The sequence below is a fragment of the Anoplopoma fimbria genome, chromosome 15 (assembly GCF_027596085.1).
Source record: "Anoplopoma fimbria isolate UVic2021 breed Golden Eagle Sablefish chromosome 15, Afim_UVic_2022, whole genome shotgun sequence".
Classification (NCBI taxonomy): Eukaryota; Metazoa; Chordata; class Actinopteri; order Perciformes; family Anoplopomatidae; genus Anoplopoma; species Anoplopoma fimbria.
This window is the reverse complement of record NC_072463.1, coordinates 23,419,777-23,440,818: the sequence shown is the minus strand read 5'-3', so window position 1 is coordinate 23,440,818 and position 21,042 is coordinate 23,419,777. Positions and strand designations below refer to the sequence as shown.

The following is a 21,042-nucleotide window of genomic DNA, read 5'->3' as shown; positions in this document are numbered from 1 at the left end:
ACAATGTTCCGGTAACGAATGAGTCATCACATCAAATTGTCCTATGCTTTATTTTATCAATTTTCAATTCTGAGACAACTTTATTAATAGATGGTTGCAGCTCAGGTCAGTTAGTGAATAAATAAAAAGGTTTATTCATTAATCTGGATATAAGCAATTATTACCCAAAACGGAGTTGATGAGCAGTCTTGAATGCGTCTTGACAGTCGATGTTTACTTCGCGATGGTGACTGTAGGTGAGTGGAAAACAAGACGATTTATCCTCTTATATATAATATTAGCTCACTATGTTTGTATGTTTGAGACCGAATATATACCCTCTCCTAAGTACCCGTCCCGTTTGTGCTTGAGTAACAGGACTTAGCCCAACATAGCTAACATGCTAGATGCTAATGCTAAGGAAGTAGCAGCTAGCGTTAGCCTCATGACAGCCATGTGTCTTGCAGTGGAGCTGCTGAGTCTGCTGCTGGTGTCGGTGCTGTGGGGCTGCACCAACCCCTTCCTGAAGAGAGGCACGGAGGGGATGGAGAGAGTCCAACACGACAACAGAGTCTCACAGCTCCTGGCTGAGGTCAAGTTTCTTTTCCTGAACCTCAAGGTAAATCCTAGTATGTGTATTTATTGTCTGTGTAGTTGTATAGTATGTGTATTTGTGTATTTATATAGTATGTGTATTTATTGTCTGTGTAGTTGTATAGTATGTGTATTTATTGTCTGTGTAGTTGTATAGTATGTGTATTTATTGTCTGTGTAGTTGTATAGTATTTATTGTCTGTGTAGTTGTATAGTATGTGTATTTATTGTCTGTGTAGTTGTATAGTATGTGTATTTATTGTCTGTGTAGTTGTATAGTATGTGTATTTATTGTCTGTGTAGTTGTATAGTATGTGTATTTATTGTCTGTGTGTAGTTGAGCTGCTGCATACACTTAATTTCCCCATGGGGATCAATAAAGGAATATAATCTTTGTTTTGCCAGTGTGCATGTTTGAAATTGAGTTTAATTGAGCTTCTTTCTCCACAGTACCTGGTCCCCTTTCTCCTGAACCAGAGTGGCTCTTTGGTCTACTATTATACACTGTCCACCACAGGTGAGACACACACACACACACACACACACACACACACACACACACACACACACACACACACACACATTACATTACAGTCATTACAGTATTTAGCAGACGCTTTTATCCAAAGCGACTTACAGTCAGTAGTATATTACATATCATTCACCCATTCACACACTGATGACAGGCTACCATCAAGGTGCCACCATCAGACTCTAACTAACATTCATCATCCAGTCCACACCGATGGCAAGCCTTCAGGAGCAACTTGGGGTTAAGTGTCTTGCCCAAGGACACATCGACTGCTGAAGCCGGGTATCGAACCACCGACCCTCTGATTGGAGAACTACCTTGCTCTCCACACACACACACACACACACACACACACACACACACACACACGCACACACACACACACACACACACACAAATATCTGATGGTGCCTTTATAGGGGGAGAATGGCATTTTCACATCTGATATTTAAACATGTTGTATGATGAAGAGCACAGGTGTGGCTAATGTCATTTACTGAGTAGTTACATTACATTACATTACATTACAGTCATTTAGCAGACGCTTTTATCCAAAGCGACTTACAGGAAGTGTATTCAACATAGGTATTCAAGAGAACTGCTAGTCACCAGAAGTCATAAGTGCATCTCCTTTCTTAAACAAGCATCTAAGAGCATAAACCAGAGCAAAAGTATAGTGCAGAAACAAACTAATATGAATACAATAAGTGCAACAAACTAATATGAATACAATAAGTGCAACAAACTAATACGAATACAATAAGTGTAGTTCCATTAAGTGTGCAAGTAAATCCTCCCAGTGAGCTAGCATGCACAATACCAGCCTAAATGCAATGCAGGTGTCATAAATTTAATTAATTACACCTGTGTTTTTCCTGCTATGACAAGACAAAAGGCTGTGTCAAAGCTCTTTGACTCATATGCTCAGGTGTGTTCCCTGCTTGCCTACCCTGGAGTGGCACACATGTTATTCATAGTTTTAAACAGGCAAAGCTTTTCAACTCTTACTGAGATAAACTAACAAACATTTTTATAAACTAGTACTAAAATATTACCTCTTAGTTCTGCATACTTCCTAAAATATATCATCATTAATCATCATTGCGGGAGAAAGACAGAGTTACATTCTGCAGGCACACCTTATTGATGTGCATTAGGCCTTTTTAGTTAGTGATAACAACAACAATGGCTCAGTTCTTTGTGAGTGTCCTGCTAAGCCATGACTGGGACAATTATTCAGCTTGTACATAACTGAAAGTGCATTCATTTCATTATATACACCTGTACTTTTCCTGCTATGACATGCCTAAAAGTCTCCTGTGAAAAAAAGCCTGTGGAAGAAGAGAACTGTTTTTACCACACACGTAAATGTCATCTAATTAAAACTCTACTAGGGAGATTAGTTTACATGCCATGAAAGATCAAATATTTCAGTGTAACTGACATAGGACTAATCTGCTGATTATGACTCTTCTGATCTTTAAAATGTCAGAAAAACTGTTAAAAATCACAATTCCCTCGAGCCAAAGTTGATGTTTTTAAATAGCTTTTTCTTAGTCCAACCAACTGCATAATCCCCAACAATTATAAATGTCCGATATTGTGAGATAAGGAAAAGCAAATCTTCACATACAAGGATCTGACACACGCAAATATTTTCAATTTTTGCTTGAAAAAGAACTAAAGGATTAATTGATTATCAAAATAGTAGATAAAAAATAGTAGACACATGGGTCTAATTGGTTCTAATAGCTCTGAAACATATTGGAAACTCTTTGGGTCATTTTCCATTTTGTACAGAGATTTGCATCATATTTGTGTTGTAGTTCATGGGGGGGGTTGCATATTAGTTTTAGTAGCAGATTATTATATCCAGTTTTTGCCACTTCTCTTGTGCAGAGTTATCGCTCGCCGTTCCGGTGGCCAACTCTCTCACCTTCCTTTGCACGCTGTTCACTGGCAAGTTACTGGGTGAAGAGTTCGGAGGCAAACGTAAGTGACTCATTTTCATACACTAGCTTGCTTTTCAGCACCAGGGCAGTCACACAGAAAGTGATACTGATACCCACAAGGACAAATCTGGGATGCCACAAGCTTTACAGTCAAACATTTGGCTTCCAGAACACGTTCAGAGATATAACTTAAGCAAGACTGAAGTCATTTTAGCTCAACATTAGTTGACGGGAATGCCAAGACACGATTGAGCAGTTAATTCCCCTCCTGTGCCCTTCTCCTCTCCTTGAAAAATACTGTACTGGTTGTGTTCTGATTTTTAAGATGTGCTTTTTTTTTTTTTTTTTTTTTTTTTTTTTTTTTTACTTTCATTATCCTTTATGTCCTACCCCCACACTCCTCACTCTCTGCAGAGGCTGTCGCAGGAATGTTCCTCACCATGGCTGGCATCACTCTGTGTGTTATAAGCTCCATTGATGGCACAGAGAAGCAGAATATGACCCAGGCTGCACACTGATGGAGATGATTATTAAAACAAATTCTCCTATACCTTTTAAGTGATTCCTCAGCCAGGGAGGAAAGATGGCCAAAGCAGAGTCGGATCAGGACTAGAGGGGGTCATTTAGATTCAGACAGTGACTCCTTAGAGTAACGGCTCTGGTTTAAATTAAGTCAGTGTGAAAGTCAAAAGACCTGTCCAGAAACCCTTACAGCAAGTTAAAGGGAAAGTGGGTTCATGTAGGGTTCACTTAAAGGCCAGACTGGATTTATGGTGTCTGCATACAAGTTGGTGGTTGTTAAATTTTACGTATAAGTTCTCAGCTGCACCACCATGTAACTGGCATCTGCATAAATGCTTTAGAGATCACATACAAATAAGGCTGGGGTTTGAAATGGACCAGTTAGATCTGACCTCTTGGTTTAACGTAGACATTTTAGTGCGGCGGCCTGCTTTCCACTGTGCTGTGTGTGTGTTTGGGGAAGAGCAGGACACAGGAGAGGACAAATTGCTGTTAAACTCGAAGATAAATCTGTTTTTCATTCACTGTACTAGATGTTCCCTGCTGCCTTGTATGTAATGTATTACTGTGATAGATATGTCACTGTTATTTTGCTCTTTGTGAAGGAAGATTAACAAGGATGTAGTTCTTTATACAGTAGTACCGTGTTGTGTTCTCTGTAAATGTGTCCGAACCAGTTGCACAGATTTCAGGAATAACGGAAATGCACATAGTAATATATATTTTTATTGTATAGTATTGAATAGACACAAAACACTGTACATAAAACGTTGTTATTGTTGTATCTATTCAGCTTGTGACGTGGCTGATGTTTTGTTAATAAATTGTTGGCAAAACACGATGATCTCCATCACTGATTTCTGCAGATCAGAAATACATTTAGGCTTAAAATATACCAAAAACATTGTTTCTTATGTACATATTGTATATTTAATTTTCTGCATCATTGAACATATACTCAATATCTGCATCAGAATGATCCCTGTCCTTTGGAAGCGTTTAATGTCAGAGAAATGTACAGTCCTGACTGACTGCATTGAACTAAAACTTATGATAGTGTGTCCATCTTTCGTAGTTTTTGTTCTGGTGTTGTCTGAGCCTCTACTTTCTCTAAAAGAAAACATCATAAATTAATTATGGTGCTTGTTTCATCACCAAAGTCAAAGTACTACCAATTTAATCAAACATTCATTTAGCTGCATTGGTCATCTGCTGTTATGAAGAGTTGACCTGTTTGACAAATCTTCTGTGCTCGTTAGTCACCAGTCCTCCTGACGAAGGTTCTGTAGGTTCTCCTGTTGAAGCAAATTATTAAAACCGTGTAAAAGAAAAAGCAATCAAGCACACACGTGTTCATTGAGCCTGACTACGGCGATGCCAATAGGCTGTGAGGAAAGTAAACTTGCCTTTTCTTCCGTGTTCTGTGGCTGAGACACTGATGATGAAGGCCTTGACTTTGAAGACGTCTTCTTCAGCTCAGGTTCCTTTTGAAATGAGACACACATTGAATTCTGACTAGTTTGTGTGTGCATGTACTTCTGAATGGAAGCGGATAGAAGTGTGTGTATTTGTACCAGTATTTCAGCAGCAGACTCCTCAGTCGTTGCAGAATTTTCTGTCTGTTTCACACCATCTTGTTCAGATGACGGAGCCTGTTACAGGAAAAAAGCCTATCATATTCTGAACCCATTTATTCAGAAAAAAACAAAACCTTTTTATGTTAAGATACATGTTACCACCCACTCACATGTATACTCTACCTGTTTTCCATTTAGTTTGTGTGGGTGTTCGCTCCCATCGTGCTGCTCATTCTCTATACTTTGTGCATGTCTCTTGAGAGAAACAAATCAGGATTTAAGTGGGGTTTTTTCCCACATGCAGAATACATTATCATATATGTCATGTGTGTCACATTTTAACTGTCGACTGCATTGGCGTTCATTTTGCAAGGGCACCATAATGCATGGATACATCAATTCATCATAATGGATCCATGTCTTTCCAATTTATACCCTCAATTTATTTCCACTTAGTATAAAAATTGGCCAACATTGTACTTTGAGAGTTAAGAAGCTAACAAAATCACATTAAATAGATAGATTTACCTGCTGTGTGTTTCGGTTGTTTAGTTCCTCATCCTCCACTATTTCTGCAGCTCTCTTTGGACAAAAAAAGGAGAGACAGGTTTAGAGAAACCTCTGCTTTGAGCATATTTTCAGCAATTAATGCATCCTCCTTCAGTGACATTGTGGCATTCTATTCTAGTGTCGTACTTTGTGATTATAAGGCTGAAATGACGAATGCGTAAAGCAAACCTGGTCAACAGGAAGCTCTGTAGCTGTGTTTTCATCCTCGTGCACCTCCTCGGCCCCTCGTACCTCCTCTCTTCTCCTCCGTGCTGCTCTTTTAAACACACTGGGCTGAACTGGAATGAACAGGATATCAAAAAATCTGCTGCTGATAAAATGATGATGATGATGATATAAAATTAGAAGTATAAAGATGGGTGTTCTAACCAGATCCATTGCTGGGTGGTGGTCTTGGCGGTCCTCTGTAGTGGCGGATCTTGACCGGCCTGGCGAAGAACTCAGAGGTCTCATCTGCTCCCTCTCTCCTGCTCCTCTGCTTGGCGGCTGCTGGAGGCGCAGCTTCATCACCTGTCGACTTCACCCTCCGACCATCTGACTGAAATTCATGGGATGCAACTGAATACATATAATATCATTTAAAAAACACAAGATACCCTCTGCATCCTTGTCTCACTGGTGTGTTGAATGTGTTAGGCAGAATACAACAAACAAATAAACAGTCTTTATATATATATATATATATATATATATATAGCTCTTGTGGTGTGAATACATGTCAGAGGGGGGGGGGGTTTCTTACCTCTGGGGAGTCGAGGAGGGCTGAGTCACTGTACTGGTCTTCTGGACCGCTCCTTGCTTTCCTGTTCTAAGAGAGACACACAAGACATAAACAAGACAGCTGTCACTCACACCTGACCAATGCTGCAAATGAACTGTATACTGCGGAGCAGCAATGCTAAGACTATTTTAAGACGTGAAGGTGAGTAAATTATATTATTAACTAAAGGTACCTCATTTCTCCTTAACAGCCTTCTCTTTCCTGGGTTATATCTACAAAAACAAAGAAAACCACTTTCATGTGAAAATATAACATTTTGTTCATGTTCCATTTTGTCTGACAACTGTTTTAGAGTGCAGAGCAGCCAGCAACGCAGCACTTAAACACACATCTTTACTCACACTCACAAAGAGTCTTGGGAAACAATACCTCTCTGTGGCTTTTGTAACCAACAGCTCCACATATGGAAGTTTCTTGAACCTCTCGGTTCCCACGGCAACATAGCAGTGGCCAGTCTCCAGCTCCATAGCTGAGGACACAGTTGCTCCTTCCAAAGAGCACAACCTGGTAAAGCACAGGGGTCAATGAAGATATTTTTCTGGACGTCTCCTCCTCTATTTGTATTCCAGAGAGTGTGCTTGTGTATGTGATTATCTGTCAGTGTCACTGACCTGCGCACAGCTCCGGTTCGTAAGCTGACCTTTTCTGTGACCAGACTCAGGATCTTCTCCAGGTCGTGCTGCATGCTCCGAGGAATAATGAACCGGAACGGTGGACACAGGAGATCTCCATTACGGAAAACGCTGAACAGAAAAGGATAGTTGTTTAAAGTCTGTAATAACACATGTCTATATGTACACTGAGTACACAGTTTCTCCTGTCTATAGTGGCCTTGACAAGATACTATACTAATCGTATTCCAATGTAGGAGAACAAAATCTACAATCCTTGTTAAGAGGAGAAATGCAGTGTACTTAAGAATGGTATCTATCTTCCAGAGTTACAGTCTGTCTATTGCAACATTTTCCTGGACAAATAAAAACTTTGAACTGATGTTGTGGCACTAAATTAAAAGTCAGAGTTATTTCCAAAGTTATTACCATTTATCCTGAGGGGAACATGAGAAAAAGGATTCTTTCTACGAGGGCTCATCCAGTTAAGATAATTCAGTCTGGACCAAAAAGGTGTACAGTCTGTCCGACTGACCAACTGATATTGCATCCAGTCGGGCAGCTAGCATGGTTATAAAGGGGAAATTGTACTAAAAACACAGTAATTAATTGTGTGTGAATTCATAGTTTGTCCAACTCACTGTAAAATGCAAGGTAGAGGTACAAACTTCCTCCATTTAGCTGAAACATTTGGCCTCTGGGTTACTTTGGCCTGCAGAAGACATTCAGAAAATCACATGCATGGTACTGAAAAACATTATAATGTTGTCATTTTCTTAGATAAATTTGAAAACAAGATTTACATCATTCATGTGCTGCACATCAATTACACTGCACATCCATCACAGAAAAATCAGTCATCCTAAGTTTGTAATGACTGACTAACTATTCTACTCATGTTGGCAGCCAAGGAGACAAACGTCACTCCAACACGTCTTCAATGGCACATTCACAGTCTGATCTGAAGGCTCCTGTCAAAGCCCATGTCGTCCCATATCAATGACATCAGACGCCAATATCAGTGTCTGCCTCTGATATCGCAGCTGGAATAAATCAATGAGCTCAGAACAAACCAGACATTGATAATCGTCCCTTATTATTTTTACTTTGAAGTGGCGGCTATTTAATGCATTTACAGTGTGGCCGAGCGGAGAAATGAGGCGTTGGGCGGTGAATATGGGCATTGGGCCTGTCCAGACAAGCACATAGCTCTGATAACAATGCGTGCAAGCATTACTCTTTGTTTCACCAGCGGGATCAAACACAACTCATTCACAGACACACTTCCTGCATGGCTCCACAGCAACCACAACACAGGCATGTAAGCCTTGAAAACCAAAGAACCAAAATGGCAGACACCCAAGCCACACACAATTACTTTCCCTCCTTTTATGTTTTTCAGAAAAGTAAGACTTATTTCTTAAGACTGAGGGCACACTCTGCATTTAAACAACCAAGCTGTCACCCCTGTCAGCTGGTCAGAATACACAGCTAGCACTCGTCAGCATGAGTGTATGTGTGTGAACTTGTGTGAAATATATTTTGTGTGAATGTTAAGAGAGCATCTGCCTGCACGATACTAACATCATCATTATCGTAAACAAGCAAAAGAGAAAATAATTTTCTCGGTGGAAATGATCATAACCTCTAACACTCAGTGAATTCCAGTGAATTCCTGATCTATGACGATATCCAGCTGTAATTACGGAATCTAATGTCACATGATACCCTTAAAAGGGCGCCCCGCAAGGCCTGAGTGACTCGTCAATGGACATCGCAATCATTATCCCATTGTGTCCTGTAATTTACATGACAACCAGCGACATCAATGAGAAGGTTAGCACAAAGGGTGGTCCTGATCTAACTAGTGCTAACGTAACAATGTGCGGTGACATTTATAGGCAAATGAGAGCTTGTCTAGATAATAAAAAAAGTCCTGTACACATTTTCATATTTGATTTAGCAGAAGTTCACATAGATGAAGCTGATATGCGTACAGTTCAGCCTGTTTCGACTGGGGTTATTCAGTGATGGACTGTGCTGTTGGCCTTAAAAGCAAGCCACATTACAAAATAAAAGCCTACCTGGGTTTCCTCACGGGCAGCAGTCTGCTTTTTCGTTCTGCCGTTCAAGTAACTAAACATGAAAACAACAGGTACAATAAAAAATATTTGTATACTTTAATACTTTTTTCCAAACACCAAAAAGTATTAATTCTAAATTAATTTAACTTCATCTTAAAGATAAAAACTGTACATTAAAATGATTTCTAATATCAGCACAGTAAGTAGTTATTGTACTCACTCCAGTTTCTTGAACCTTTCAAAGCCAGCAGCAACATACTTGGCTCCTGTCTGGAGGTCCTGGAGGTCTGTGACCCTGTGGCCCTGTCTGGGGGTGTACAGAGTCCTGACGGCAAGCGGAGCCCCGATGCTCTGGGTCACTTCAGTCAGAAAGGCCTCCATGGTGGCCACCTGTCTCTGGTTGACCACGAACCTCCGTCCACTGTAGAAGGGGTCTCCATTCTTATACACCACCACGCTCTTCACTGGAGGCAGGGGAGTCGTGGCTGCGGTGCTGGCAGCCATCTATGAGCCAGCTGTGACTGTCACAGACACATTAAAAGAAAATGCTGTCTTTCAGTCAACATACCTCAACATTTTCTACACATAAATATAAGTTCACTCACTAAGCCTGGAGTGGCATTTACCGACCATCTTCATACACCAGATACATTCACATTAACATACCACATTCTTCAGGTCACACATTAATAGAATATTCAGTGACTCACAAACCTGATGGACGGTGAAGCCAGGAAATTGTAGAATGAAGGCAAAAGTAAAAAATCAGTCCACTGTGTTGTTGTGGTCTGTCTGGACTCCGGCTCACCATGTTCTGCTCTATCAATCCCCCACACACACAACACACACACACACACACACACACACACATTCAAACACTACTCTACTGACGGCGGTGAGTATTTCCTGGTTGCTATGGTAGCGTGGCCAGCAATGACTGGCTTTGTGGGCCAAACCATCGGCAGCTACCACAACAAAAGAGACGGACAGAGGAGGAGAGAATGGGTGGGTCACTGTGTTGTAAGCTGAATCAATAAGATAACCTCTTCACCCAGTTGTCTGTATTTCCCCCAAAAATTATTGCAAAATATATCATGCTTATTAGCATTTCCCAGCAAGTAATAAAACCATTACTCAAATATCTCTAAAGCGACTTCTTAAGAACATTGAAATAAGACAAAAAGTTTTTCAAAATTGCAATTTTAGAAGGAAACTATTTTTTACTAATTCTATTGTTTTTGTCTTTGAAGCCTTCGTCTGTGGCTGCTCTTTAAAGACAATAATAACAAAAGACAACAGCAGCTTCATAGGAAAATGTCGTGTTAATATTTGTAGGATGATCCTCTCATGTGATGAGAGAGAGCTCATTCATTGTGATCCAAATGGGAAATTTGAGCTTCTTTGAGTCACACCATTACTTGTTTATAGCCAAGGATCTCTCCCTGAATGAGGTGTCCTCCTACACAACACTAACTACCTCTCACGCTCTTAATTTATGTTTTGACCCAGTATCAGCAAAGCCACTGCTGTGGCAACAACAGCAGAAAGAAGCCTTTTTTTTGAAAAATGTAATTTATTCATTCTTTAAATGAGAAAATAATATATACAATGTACAGTTTTTGTCAAACACATGATAAATACCACTGAAAGCAATTTATTTACAGCGTCTTTGTTTATGTATAAAAAGTTCAGTTGACGGACAGCAATCAGGCCTTCAGTCCCACGTTATCAAGTCCAGTTCACATTACTTCTGATGTCAGGATACGCTCAGCCTGTCCTTCAGTGACAAGTACTGTAGAGGAGAAGACAGAAGGGTAAAACATTCATTAAAAGTTTTATGCATGAGTAAATCCTGCTTTCTCTGAGGTCAGCTGCGGTTTACATTAAGTGTTATTTGTGCACATGAATGGCACCTTTACACCCCCTGGAGCTGCAGGGTGCTACGTTGAAATTCATGAGGACATTAATTTTATTGAAAGGGAAGTGTGCAAAGGGTGCAGGTAGCTGAAAATGCTAAGAAACAGCAATACAGCTGTATGAACTTAATAAAAAAAGTCAGATTGTAGAAGAATAAAAGGGCGGGATCAGCTTCAGTATATCTGTGCTGCTTAACCACCTTCAGGACATGTTGGTTGTGTTCAATAAGTAGCTACTGATGCTGCAAATACACAATGCTCATTATTCAGGCACAGATACTTTCAATGTAGGTTGTTTCTCTGATGCTTTTTGAATCGACTGTACTGACTTCTTTTTTTGGTCATCCGATAAATTCTGTCTTGCATCAGAGGCCAATTTTCTTACAGCAGGAGACTGCCACTGATTAATAAATGCAGGGAACCAACCACTTCCTCCGTCTTACCTTTTTCCTGCTGTCAATGGCCTGTTGTAGCCAGACCAGCTCCATGGTCAGGGTGTTTCTATGGAGACGCAGGGCCTCTGGGGTACAGGGCACCTTTTGAGCCAAGCAGAACTGCTGGGGAGCTGAAAGAAGGATGGCAAATTCAAAATGACTGATAATCTACTCTACAGGAGGAAAATCTGTTTGAAAGCACATAAGTACAACATGTGTTTTAAACAAAAGTCCAATTTGCCTTAATCCTGTTGTCACTGATTTATTTTCTTTTTACTTTTCTTATTGGTTAGTCTCTAGACCAATAAGACAAATGTGGTGAGATTAATAAACTTGTATGCAATGATACTGCTCCCCTTTAAAGTTAATTTAAATGTTTTGAAGCAGATCACTGTTTTAAATCAGTAAAACTAATAATTATGCCAACCCACTGGCAGTTTATTATCTATTTTAAGCAAACCAGAGCCTATGTGTTCCATCATCAACTAAATGTTTTTGTTTTTTTAATGGATATTGTTTTCAATGTTTACATAACAAGAATAGTGCTTAAATAATTAACTGATTCATCATCATATAATTTCATGTCTTTGATCAAAATTAGATTTTTAACAAATTTATGAAGGAAAAATGCCTAAAAATGTGCCGTTTCCAGTATCATCTAATTGCAAATTAAATATTCCCCCCAAAAAACAAAACTGTAACAATAAACTGTTGGAAAGCATCTTATTGAGTGCTTGGGAATTGTGATTGCCATTTTTCTCACAGTTTCTGAAATGTCATCGGATTAAGGATTGGGAAACTAATTGTTAGTTGAAGCCCCACATAAGACGCACCTTGTACCTCTGTTATAAATGAATAAAGATAAATAGAGAGTTAGCAATCTTATTTCAATAACAACAATGATATGGAAACCACTACTGTTGTGTGCACAGCTCTCACCTTTGTGAGAGTGACCATAGGTCACGTCCAGCTCCAAACTGCTCCAGGCGGTGGTGGAGTCTCCATCGTTCTCCACCTCTCTGCTTTCTTTCTGTGACACTCCAGCAGCTGTAACGTTGCTGTTGTGGATACAACGCTTAGAAAGGGAGGCCGGTCCTTTGGTTTGTGAATCATCTCTCTCTGCTTCTATCTTCTCCGGGAGGACACGATGATCTCCTCTCTCCACTGATGATGCTGATGATGCTGATGGTGCTGCTGATGATGATGATGCTGATGCTGCTGATGCTGATGCTGATGCTGCTGATGATGCTGATGGTGTTGATGCTGATGCTGCTGATGGTGCTGATGGTGCTGCTGATGGTGCTGATGATGATGATGATGCTGATGGTGCTGATGGTGTTGCTGATGATGATGATGATGGTGGGTTCAGGGGTCTGGCACAGACATGTCGTGGTGCATTTGAAGGTTTGCTGTCAGAGCTGCTGGGTGGTAGAAATGGGCCGTCCTGCAGATGCATGAACACAAGCATTAAGAGACAACGAGAGGCTGCTGTACTCTCGCGAGAGTTTAAGTGAAAGCTACCTACAGTGTCTGTGAAGTGGGGGATGGGGATGACCGTCTCCTTCCACTCCACGTGGGTTAAGCCTCCATCAATCTCCTTCACGATGTCCTCAAAGTCGTCTCGCACACGACGGACCTCGTTTCTCACCAAGTAGGCTCGAGAATATGCCTAGAGAAGAGAAGAGAGGAGAGTTAAAGTACCGGTACCGACCTAGCTGCCGTTATAGAACCGGTACCGACCTAGCTACCGTTATAGAACCGGTCTAACTACAATACATTTGGTCACTAGATAAGTTATTTACCTGAAAACACGCCAGTTTTGTCTCCCATCCCCCTCTGTCCATTGCTATGGTAACGTCACAGCGCTGCTCTCGGAGCGCGGGAAATGAACTCAAACTTTAGATTCTGTTCCGGTGTCACCCACCAAAATAAAAGCCTCCTTGTTAGATAAGATAAGATAAGATAATCCTTTATTAGTCCCGCAGCGGGGAAATTTGCAGACTTACAACAGCGCAGAGTTAAAGTGCACTCAAGAGACATAGTAGAAGAAGACAAGCTAAAAATAAAAAAATAAAAATAAAATAAAACAAGTATTATAAATAAGCAATAAAAAAAAAAACAGTAGAAAAAACAACAATAACTGAAATATTATATTTACAGACAGAGAAAAAAACAACTATTTTAACTATTTTTGACTTTTTTAACTATTATTGCACAGTGTAGTGTGTAATGTATTGCACAGGTTTTTATTGTCATGTTATTATTGTCATGTGGTCTGCTTGTCTATTTAGCTCCAAGTTGACACATTTCTATCAGAACAACACATATATTGTTTTTACTATTAAAATCGTATTTGAATGAAAGACATTTTTCTGTATTAAAACCGTTGTTATGTATGTGGTGTTTTATTTTGGTGATCCCTGAGCGGAAGTGACGCTGTGTTTTGTATACAGCTGTTCCGGTCTCAAAGTTTTCCGCCACAGCTGATGATAATAATGAGTAGTGGTCCAAATCAGAGGACGCTGTTCCAGACGTGGGGGGGGACCGCCTCTCAGGACAAAGTTCAACCGAAAAAAGACGTCAAGAGGGCCGCAGGACGACGCAGAGCGACCCCCAGTGTCACTGCACAGGGGGGTAAGGTCTCAGCACACCTTCCCAGAACCCTCTGTGGCCTCAGAGAGGTCAGAGGTCAACCTGCACATCAGTGAACCAACAGAGGACAGAGGAGCCCAAACCTCTGATAGGTCAGAGGTCAACCTGCACATCAGTGAACCAACAGAGGACAGAGGAGCCCAAACCTCTGATAGGTCAGAGGTCAACCTGCACATCAGTGAACCAACAGAGGACAGAGGAGCCCACACCTCTGTATGAAGATGAAGATGATGATCTGATGGTGGTTGCTGTTTATGAGGCCGAGAAGAGCCTCCAACGTGACAATGCAGACTGTTTTCAGTGTGACAACCTTGTAGGAACAGATACCACTGCTCTTTCTCCCACTCCGTCAGCTGGGCGAACCTACCCAGACTTCCCTGGGTTTGACAGCTCCTCAGCTAAGGTATGGATTTACCCCACCAACTATCCCATCAGGGAGTACCAGGTGAAGACATCAGAGGCTGCTCTCTTTCAGAACACACTGGTGTGTCTGCCCACTGGTATGGGAAAGACCTTTATAGCCGCTGTGGTTATGTACAACTTCTACCGCTGGTATCCATCGGGGAAGATTGTCTTCATGGCTCCCACCAAACCTCTTGTTGCACAACAGATCGAGGCCTGTTATAAAGTGATGGGGATCCCACAGGCACACATGGCTGAGCTGACAGGTAACAATCATGGGACAAAAACTAATGACACCCATCTTTTGTTTTCTCTTTTAACAAGAGTCGCTCTCCTTATCTGCAGGCGCCACAGCAGCAAAGCATAGACAGGAGGTGTGGAGGACCAAGCGTGTCTTCTTCCTCACCCCTCAGGTCATGGTTAACGATCTGTCCAGAGACACCTGTCCTGCCCACCAGGTCAAGTGTGTGGTGATCGATGAAGCCCACAAGGCGCTGGGCAACCATGCCTACTGTCAGGTAAATAAACCCGTAACTAATGATTACAGCTTGGCATTCCTTACAGTTACATGTCACTGCTGACTATATTTTCAGGTTATATTTCACTTGCCAAGTATGGTTCTGCTTCTGAACCTGCAATAAAGTGACTTTAAAGTAATAGTACACCCAAAAGATTCTCTCACTAAGTAACACTCGCTCTTGAAACATAGCTGTAGAGAATGGAGGCTGTTTTGACGGCAGTTTGAAAACTTTTTTGACTTTTTATTTGTTTATTTCCCCGTGGGAGTGAGTCATTTGACATAATAGCATACCAAGGAAGCTTGCCCTTTATGATATCTTGTTGTACTACATGACCATTGTGGGCACAGATGCTCATGGACATTTTTATATGATATTTGCTTCAATGTAATTAAGTATCTTTATTTGTCAAGAATTTCATTCACTAGCTAAATTGAAAATTCATATCTGGTTATTCTTTCTAACAGTTACTCAATTGATTTTACAGATCATTACATCTACAGTGATCAGTGGTTAAGTAAAAGTAGAAATACCAGAGTGCTGAAATACTCTGTTACAAGTAAAAGTCATGCATTTAAAAATCTTATGTAAGAAAAAAGTATGAAAAGTAAAAGTACTAATTATGCTGAAAGGCATATCATTTGGTGCATTCATGTTTTCATCACTTTAATGTTGCAGTTGATAAAGCTTGCGCTCATTTATTTACTTTATATACTGCTAGGTAGTTTTATTTATATTAAAACATACTTTTTATTTTGTATTAATCTGAATATGCAAAGTAACCAAAGCTGTCAATGAAGTAATGGTTCATTAAAAAATACAATTATTGCTTCCAAGTCTAGTGGAGTAGAAGTATGAAGTTGCATTAAATGGAGGACTCAAGTAAAGTACAAGTAACACAAACTGTATTTAAGTACAGTACTTGAGTAAATGTATTTTACAAGTTACTTTCCACCATTGATGGTTACAGAGGATTTTAACTTATCCCTAACTTCTATTTCCTAGCAGGGGTCTCTTTATGTTTGCATTATTACACTTTTATTTACTAAACTGTTTGGACTATGGCGATAAAGTTCTAACAACGCTATGTACTTGTCCATCTCCCCGTTACTCAGGTGATCAGACAGCTCTGCAGCCAGACTTTGCAATTCCGCATCCTGGCCCTTAGTGCAACTCCAGGAGGCGATACAAAGGTAAGAACAGTAAACGGGATCTGTGTCTATAAAGTGTCTCTCTGGCTTGTAATGTGACTTTATAATGCAAACCCTCCATTTAACTGTTGTACTATAAATGTGATTTAACCTTCACCTCTCCCATTTCATCCCTGCAGTCTGTGCAGTCGGTGATCTCTAATTTGCTCGTCTCCCACATCGAGCTGCGTTCAGAAGAGAGCCCAGACATCCAGGCCCATTCCCACCAGCGCAGTGTGGACAAAATTGTGGTTCCTCTGGGAGAGACCCTCTCTGCTCACCAGGCGCGCTACCTGCAGGTAGGCACAAGCAACTTAGAATCATATTTAGCAAAAGTGTTCCCTGTCTTTTAAAGCTTATAATGCAACAAGAATGTATTTCTTTCTTGTTGATACCAAAACTACTTAACTACTGAGTCAATTCACTTCCCGTGATGTGTTCACATATCGGTAATAAAAACACCAACACATCAGTGAACAAACGCAAGCAAACTAAGACAAAACTTAGTTTATATTTTCCCATTGGTCCTGTTTGTTTTGGTTTTATTATGTAGAGAATGTGACATTTGTTTTTTGTGCTTGGCTGCCACCTTGTGGTCACAGTTTGTTTGCATCTCAGCTGTAATCCTTATTTAAGCATCACATGCCTTTCTTCTGGCCGTGTACTGGGTCAGTTAATATTAAATGGATTGATTTGTCCTGAAAGCAACATCCTTTTCACACTCGGTGGTCAGGCTTAAGTGCTAGACCCTACTGGCTCTATCTCCTTGTCACGGGTTGGTCCACTGTCCGTGTGTACTGTACTGTAAATGTGCAGCTACACTTCATCTGAGAGTTTAGACCTGTTAAACATTAGCTCCCTTGGGTCTTCTTCTTGTCTTTTCCTCCTCCCTCCTTTCTGATTCTTTTTCTATTGTTTGTAATAATAACAATATAGCTTTTCTTGCTTGTTCTTTAATTGCTTTTACTTTTCACCTTCTCATTATATTTCCCCCTGACCGGATGCCGTCTGCAACCTGCTCATTAACCTCCATTTCAGTCTGCACTCCCGTAATTTGACCGGACAGTACACAAAATAGAGATGGCTCTGCACTCGTGTGTAAAACGAGCATCACTGCGGTCATTCAGGCAGAATTTAATGAATGTTGAGCAAATCAGAAAAATGAACCAGTCATGCAGACAGGTTTTCGGGGCCCAGTTGTGTGCTTTTCCCTAGAAGGTCGGCCCAATTTTATCACAGACGTTAGAGAGAGACCAGTATTTGCCCTTTTCACCTCTAGTACCCTTCTGTTTTCTCGGCACTGTGATTTTGATTAAGCGTGGATTGAGGTTTTATAGAAATCGCGTGTCAGTGAATATCTAGGCCACTGTGTCCAAGCCAGTGCCAAGATATCTGTCATTGCACTCTAATGGACGTTGATGGTACAATTTAAGCGCTTAAGTTTTTGTGGCATTCTACATAAATCAGAAGTAATAACTATTTACTTAAACAAATGTGCTGAAAGTTTATGATAAGCAATCTCTACTTCAAGGAAAGGAAATGTCATGTTTAACCACAGAAGCTCAGTTTTCATCTTTAATAGAATATTATCTGAAACCTTTGCCTCAGCTGAAAACTAAAAACTGTAACTGTCATTTAGTTGTATCTCTGTCAGATACTATATACAGAGTAATGTATTGTGCAAGAGGCTGCACTCTGATACACCATATTGTGTGTGAGCCTCTCGGGAGAACTCATGTTACTATGCTTAAGTAACTGAGCACCAGTTGCTCTTGGGAAATGGCTTATAATATATGTTTATGAACAAAGTAGGGTGTGACCTCTTTTGTTTTGTACATTTAATCCCATAAAAAGGAAGGAATACCCTTAAGCGATATTCTGTAGTACACAGTACTTGTCGGTTGGTATGTATGTATCAGTAAGCGGAAATGTTTTTTTTTTTAATCATATAAAATGGCTCAGTATTTGCTAAAGTAATAATAAATAGTTTACTACCTTTTTATATCCCAAATATAAAAACTGTGGGGATTTATTTCACTTGAAGATTTTAACTTCATCTCTTTCCTGATTTTAAGATTCTGTTTACCAAAGGCTACTCAAGAGGTAAAAGAGAAACAATCAGTTTTTGTTAAGAGGTTTATGATGAGCTCCTCTGTACCATTTGGCTTACTATCTATATATTCAGAATACTCCCAGAATCATGTGTACTGTTTAAAAGAGCCCAATAAAACTCAGCATCACTGTACATTTCAAAAGACGGGAGACGAGCACGTTTTTATTGAACAAAGAAAAACACAGTAGCTCTTGCTGTTGCACTTGAATTTTCACAGAACAGCACACATTTGCAAAAAACACTAAAACAATAAGCAAAAAGAAAGGAAAAACTCACACCTGATGTTCCCATATAACCAAAGGGAAAATCACGGCTTTGCAAGTGTTTACTTTATACTACAGTTGTCAGAGAGTATCATATCAACTATACAATCATTTAATGCAAAATAAATTCTTTGGATTTGGATGTCTTGATGTCAACCAAACTGCCTGACTTTATCACTGGGCAACCATTCCAACCCAATACTAACTGTATTAACAATTTCTTTGTTTTACAATTTTGTGTGGATTAAATAAAATTAAACCAACTTTCTCACACTTTTAATATTACACCCATTTAATAGGCCTCAATAACCGAACGCCTGGGCATTTCATAGGATGCCCCTGTCCTGTTAAATCACACAGTGATAAATCACACAGTGATGATTTGGCTCACTTCCAGATCCATCTCACTGGCACCCAAGTAGTTAATGTAAATTTCCAAAGCATAAACATTCCTATATTAAGGTGAATTCTAGGTGTAGCTGGTTTAATGTGTATCATTCTGTTTTTGTTGAATTGTATTAAGTGTGTTTTAATTCAAAATATAGTGAAGATAAACATATACCTTTTTATTCTGACTTTATAAACTCTCCTTAGATTTCTGATGGAACATTAAAAAAAGTTTGAACTAAAACAGAATTTAGCTGATATTTAACAAAAATACTTCATCAAAGTAAAGATATTCTCTGCGCTCTATATCTTTTCTCAGTTGCATTGTCTCTACTCAGCAGCAATGGTGTTTGCAATTCAACCGTGAATTAATAAAGGCCAATTCATATTTTACGCGATGTCTGTGGACTACGCAAACTGTACGCATAGCAAGCGCGCCAGCTTGCTCCAGTTTTGTTCCAAAATCCAGTTCAGTTGGTGCACCTCTACCGTGTTTTCCAAGAAAATGAAGAAAATAACAAAGTGATCCTTGTTTTTGACGAGATGATTTTAGAGGAGATCTGCTGTTGACATTTATTTTTATTTACATTTAAATAAATACAAAGACAGCCATATGAAGTTAACTACTTGCAAACTATGTTATGGTGCATTAACCGCTATCAACTGGAAAGGAGTGTTGATGTGGAAAATGCAGGTGCCAGACCGAGCGCGGATCCTCAATTGCAGTACCGCAGCTGTCCATGGACAGTATGTCTGAGGCTTAAACACTGACACAGAGTAGCAAGTAGAAACAGCCTGAGGAAGAGATACATAAGTAACTGTTCCTATGTGTGAATAGATTTGCAATGAGGAATGCATTAACTTTTTCCTAAGAGAAAAGGATACATAAAAGTACTCTTTGATTGTCATTTAGCTGTAATAGTGAGTTTTTCAGAGTTTGCTTAGTAGAAGTGTGTCACTTGTGTTTTCCCTCTCTTCCGTGCAGCTGTACATTCATTCACAAACACACATGAACATGTTATGTTCATGTGTGTTTCTTTTCTAAATTGGTGTCACCTGTTATGTTGTCTATTGGTTTGTGTTGCTTGTTGCAGATCCCCTTCCCAAACCCAGCATAATTACGGCTGAACGAACCCTTAAATGAGGTTAGGTTAGTGGCCCAGCAACTGTAATAACTGGCTTGTTGATTGGTGGTCATCTGGTAAATATTGCACTTACTGATGAATCATCTAACTGGTTATGCAGTGTGACTGGCACCACATTGGAACCTACAGTGAATCATTTAGTCCAGAGATAAAGAAACAGCGGATCAACAGCGAGTTGAAATCACCACAGCAAGCTGGAGAAAGAAAGAGAAACTCTTCTGTTGTGCATCGACCTTCACCCAACACGACAAGACATAGTAGCTGTGCAACAAACAGAAAGGGAGCACGATAAGGCGGCTGCATTTTTCTGACAGCAAGCGAAGTGTTAAAACTATTTCAACTTTTAACTAGAGGGCACTGTGTTAAGGAAAGGTTCATTTTAGTCATCTCACTGTAAGAGCAGGAGTTAAATGCCATCTTTCACCATAAAGGCACAACGAGTAGGATTTTGTTGAAAAACAAGACTCGTAGAAAAGTAGTCCCTCTAAATCATAATGTATGACCCTCTAGAAGTATGTGTCTGTATCTGCAGAGACCCAGCCATATGCCTGTATTTAATGTTTTGGATGTATACGGGAGGTTTCTGGGCAATGGCGGACATGGCGAAGAAACCAACCCTCCCACTCAAATATAGCAAGGTGAAATGCCAAGAGGAGAAAACAAATCTGGGGTCTGCTTTCACCCACTGGTGAACTGAGGATTAGGGGCCAACTTTAAGTGTTGTGTTCACAAACTGAAACCGCTGAATCCTACTCATTGTGTCTTTAACATCTGGGTTTTGTCCATGAGAGTATGGCAGGGGTTTGGTTCAGTTCTTTTG

At 40.1% G+C, this 21,042-nt stretch overlaps 4 protein-coding genes across 4 annotated transcripts in view; 2 read left to right on the top strand and 2 right to left on the bottom strand.

The window, feature by feature from the left end:
* Positions 1 to 57: 57 nt before the first annotated feature.
* On the top strand, positions 58 to 4,552 carry tmem234 (transmembrane protein 234). Its single transcript, XM_054614211.1, has 5 exons — positions 58 to 236; positions 447 to 598; positions 1,024 to 1,090; positions 3,005 to 3,097; positions 3,472 to 4,552. The coding sequence occupies exons 1-5, from the start codon at positions 179 to 181 to the stop codon at positions 3,573 to 3,575; spliced, it is 474 nt and encodes a 157-aa protein (XP_054470186.1). The 5' UTR covers positions 58 to 178; the 3' UTR covers positions 3,576 to 4,552.
* Positions 4,553 to 4,838: 286 nt separating this feature from the next.
* On the bottom strand, positions 4,839 to 9,706 carry dcdc2b (doublecortin domain containing 2B). The gene is made up of 14 exons (XM_054613282.1): positions 9,423 to 9,706; positions 9,203 to 9,254; positions 7,760 to 7,830; positions 7,119 to 7,250; positions 6,877 to 7,011; positions 6,680 to 6,719; positions 6,469 to 6,534; positions 6,096 to 6,264; positions 5,895 to 6,004; positions 5,685 to 5,738; positions 5,340 to 5,411; positions 5,154 to 5,231; positions 4,986 to 5,063; positions 4,839 to 4,874 (listed from the first exon to the last, which is right to left on the bottom strand). The coding sequence occupies exons 1-14, from the start codon at positions 9,704 to 9,706 to the stop codon at positions 4,839 to 4,841; spliced, it is 1,377 nt and encodes a 458-aa protein (XP_054469257.1).
* Positions 9,707 to 10,815: 1,109 nt separating this feature from the next.
* Positions 10,816 to 13,437, bottom strand: iqcc (IQ motif containing C). Its single transcript, XM_054614590.1, has 5 exons — positions 13,355 to 13,437; positions 13,078 to 13,221; positions 12,492 to 12,996; positions 11,562 to 11,683; positions 10,816 to 10,994 (listed from the first exon to the last, which is right to left on the bottom strand). Exons 1-5 carry the CDS (start codon positions 13,394 to 13,396, stop codon positions 10,959 to 10,961), a joined length of 849 nt encoding a protein of 282 aa, XP_054470565.1. The 5' UTR covers positions 13,397 to 13,437; the 3' UTR covers positions 10,816 to 10,958.
* Positions 13,438 to 13,988: 551 nt separating this feature from the next.
* fancm (FA complementation group M) overlaps positions 13,989 to 21,042 on the top strand; it is a 43,552-nt gene continuing 36,498 nt past the window's right edge. The window contains 5 exon segments of the mRNA XM_054614653.1: positions 13,989 to 14,200; positions 14,203 to 14,872; positions 14,952 to 15,124; positions 16,240 to 16,317; positions 16,455 to 16,613. Of these exon segments, the coding sequence (XP_054470628.1) occupies positions 14,039 to 14,200; positions 14,203 to 14,872; positions 14,952 to 15,124; positions 16,240 to 16,317; positions 16,455 to 16,613 (1,242 nt within the window). The 5' untranslated portion in view covers positions 13,989 to 14,038.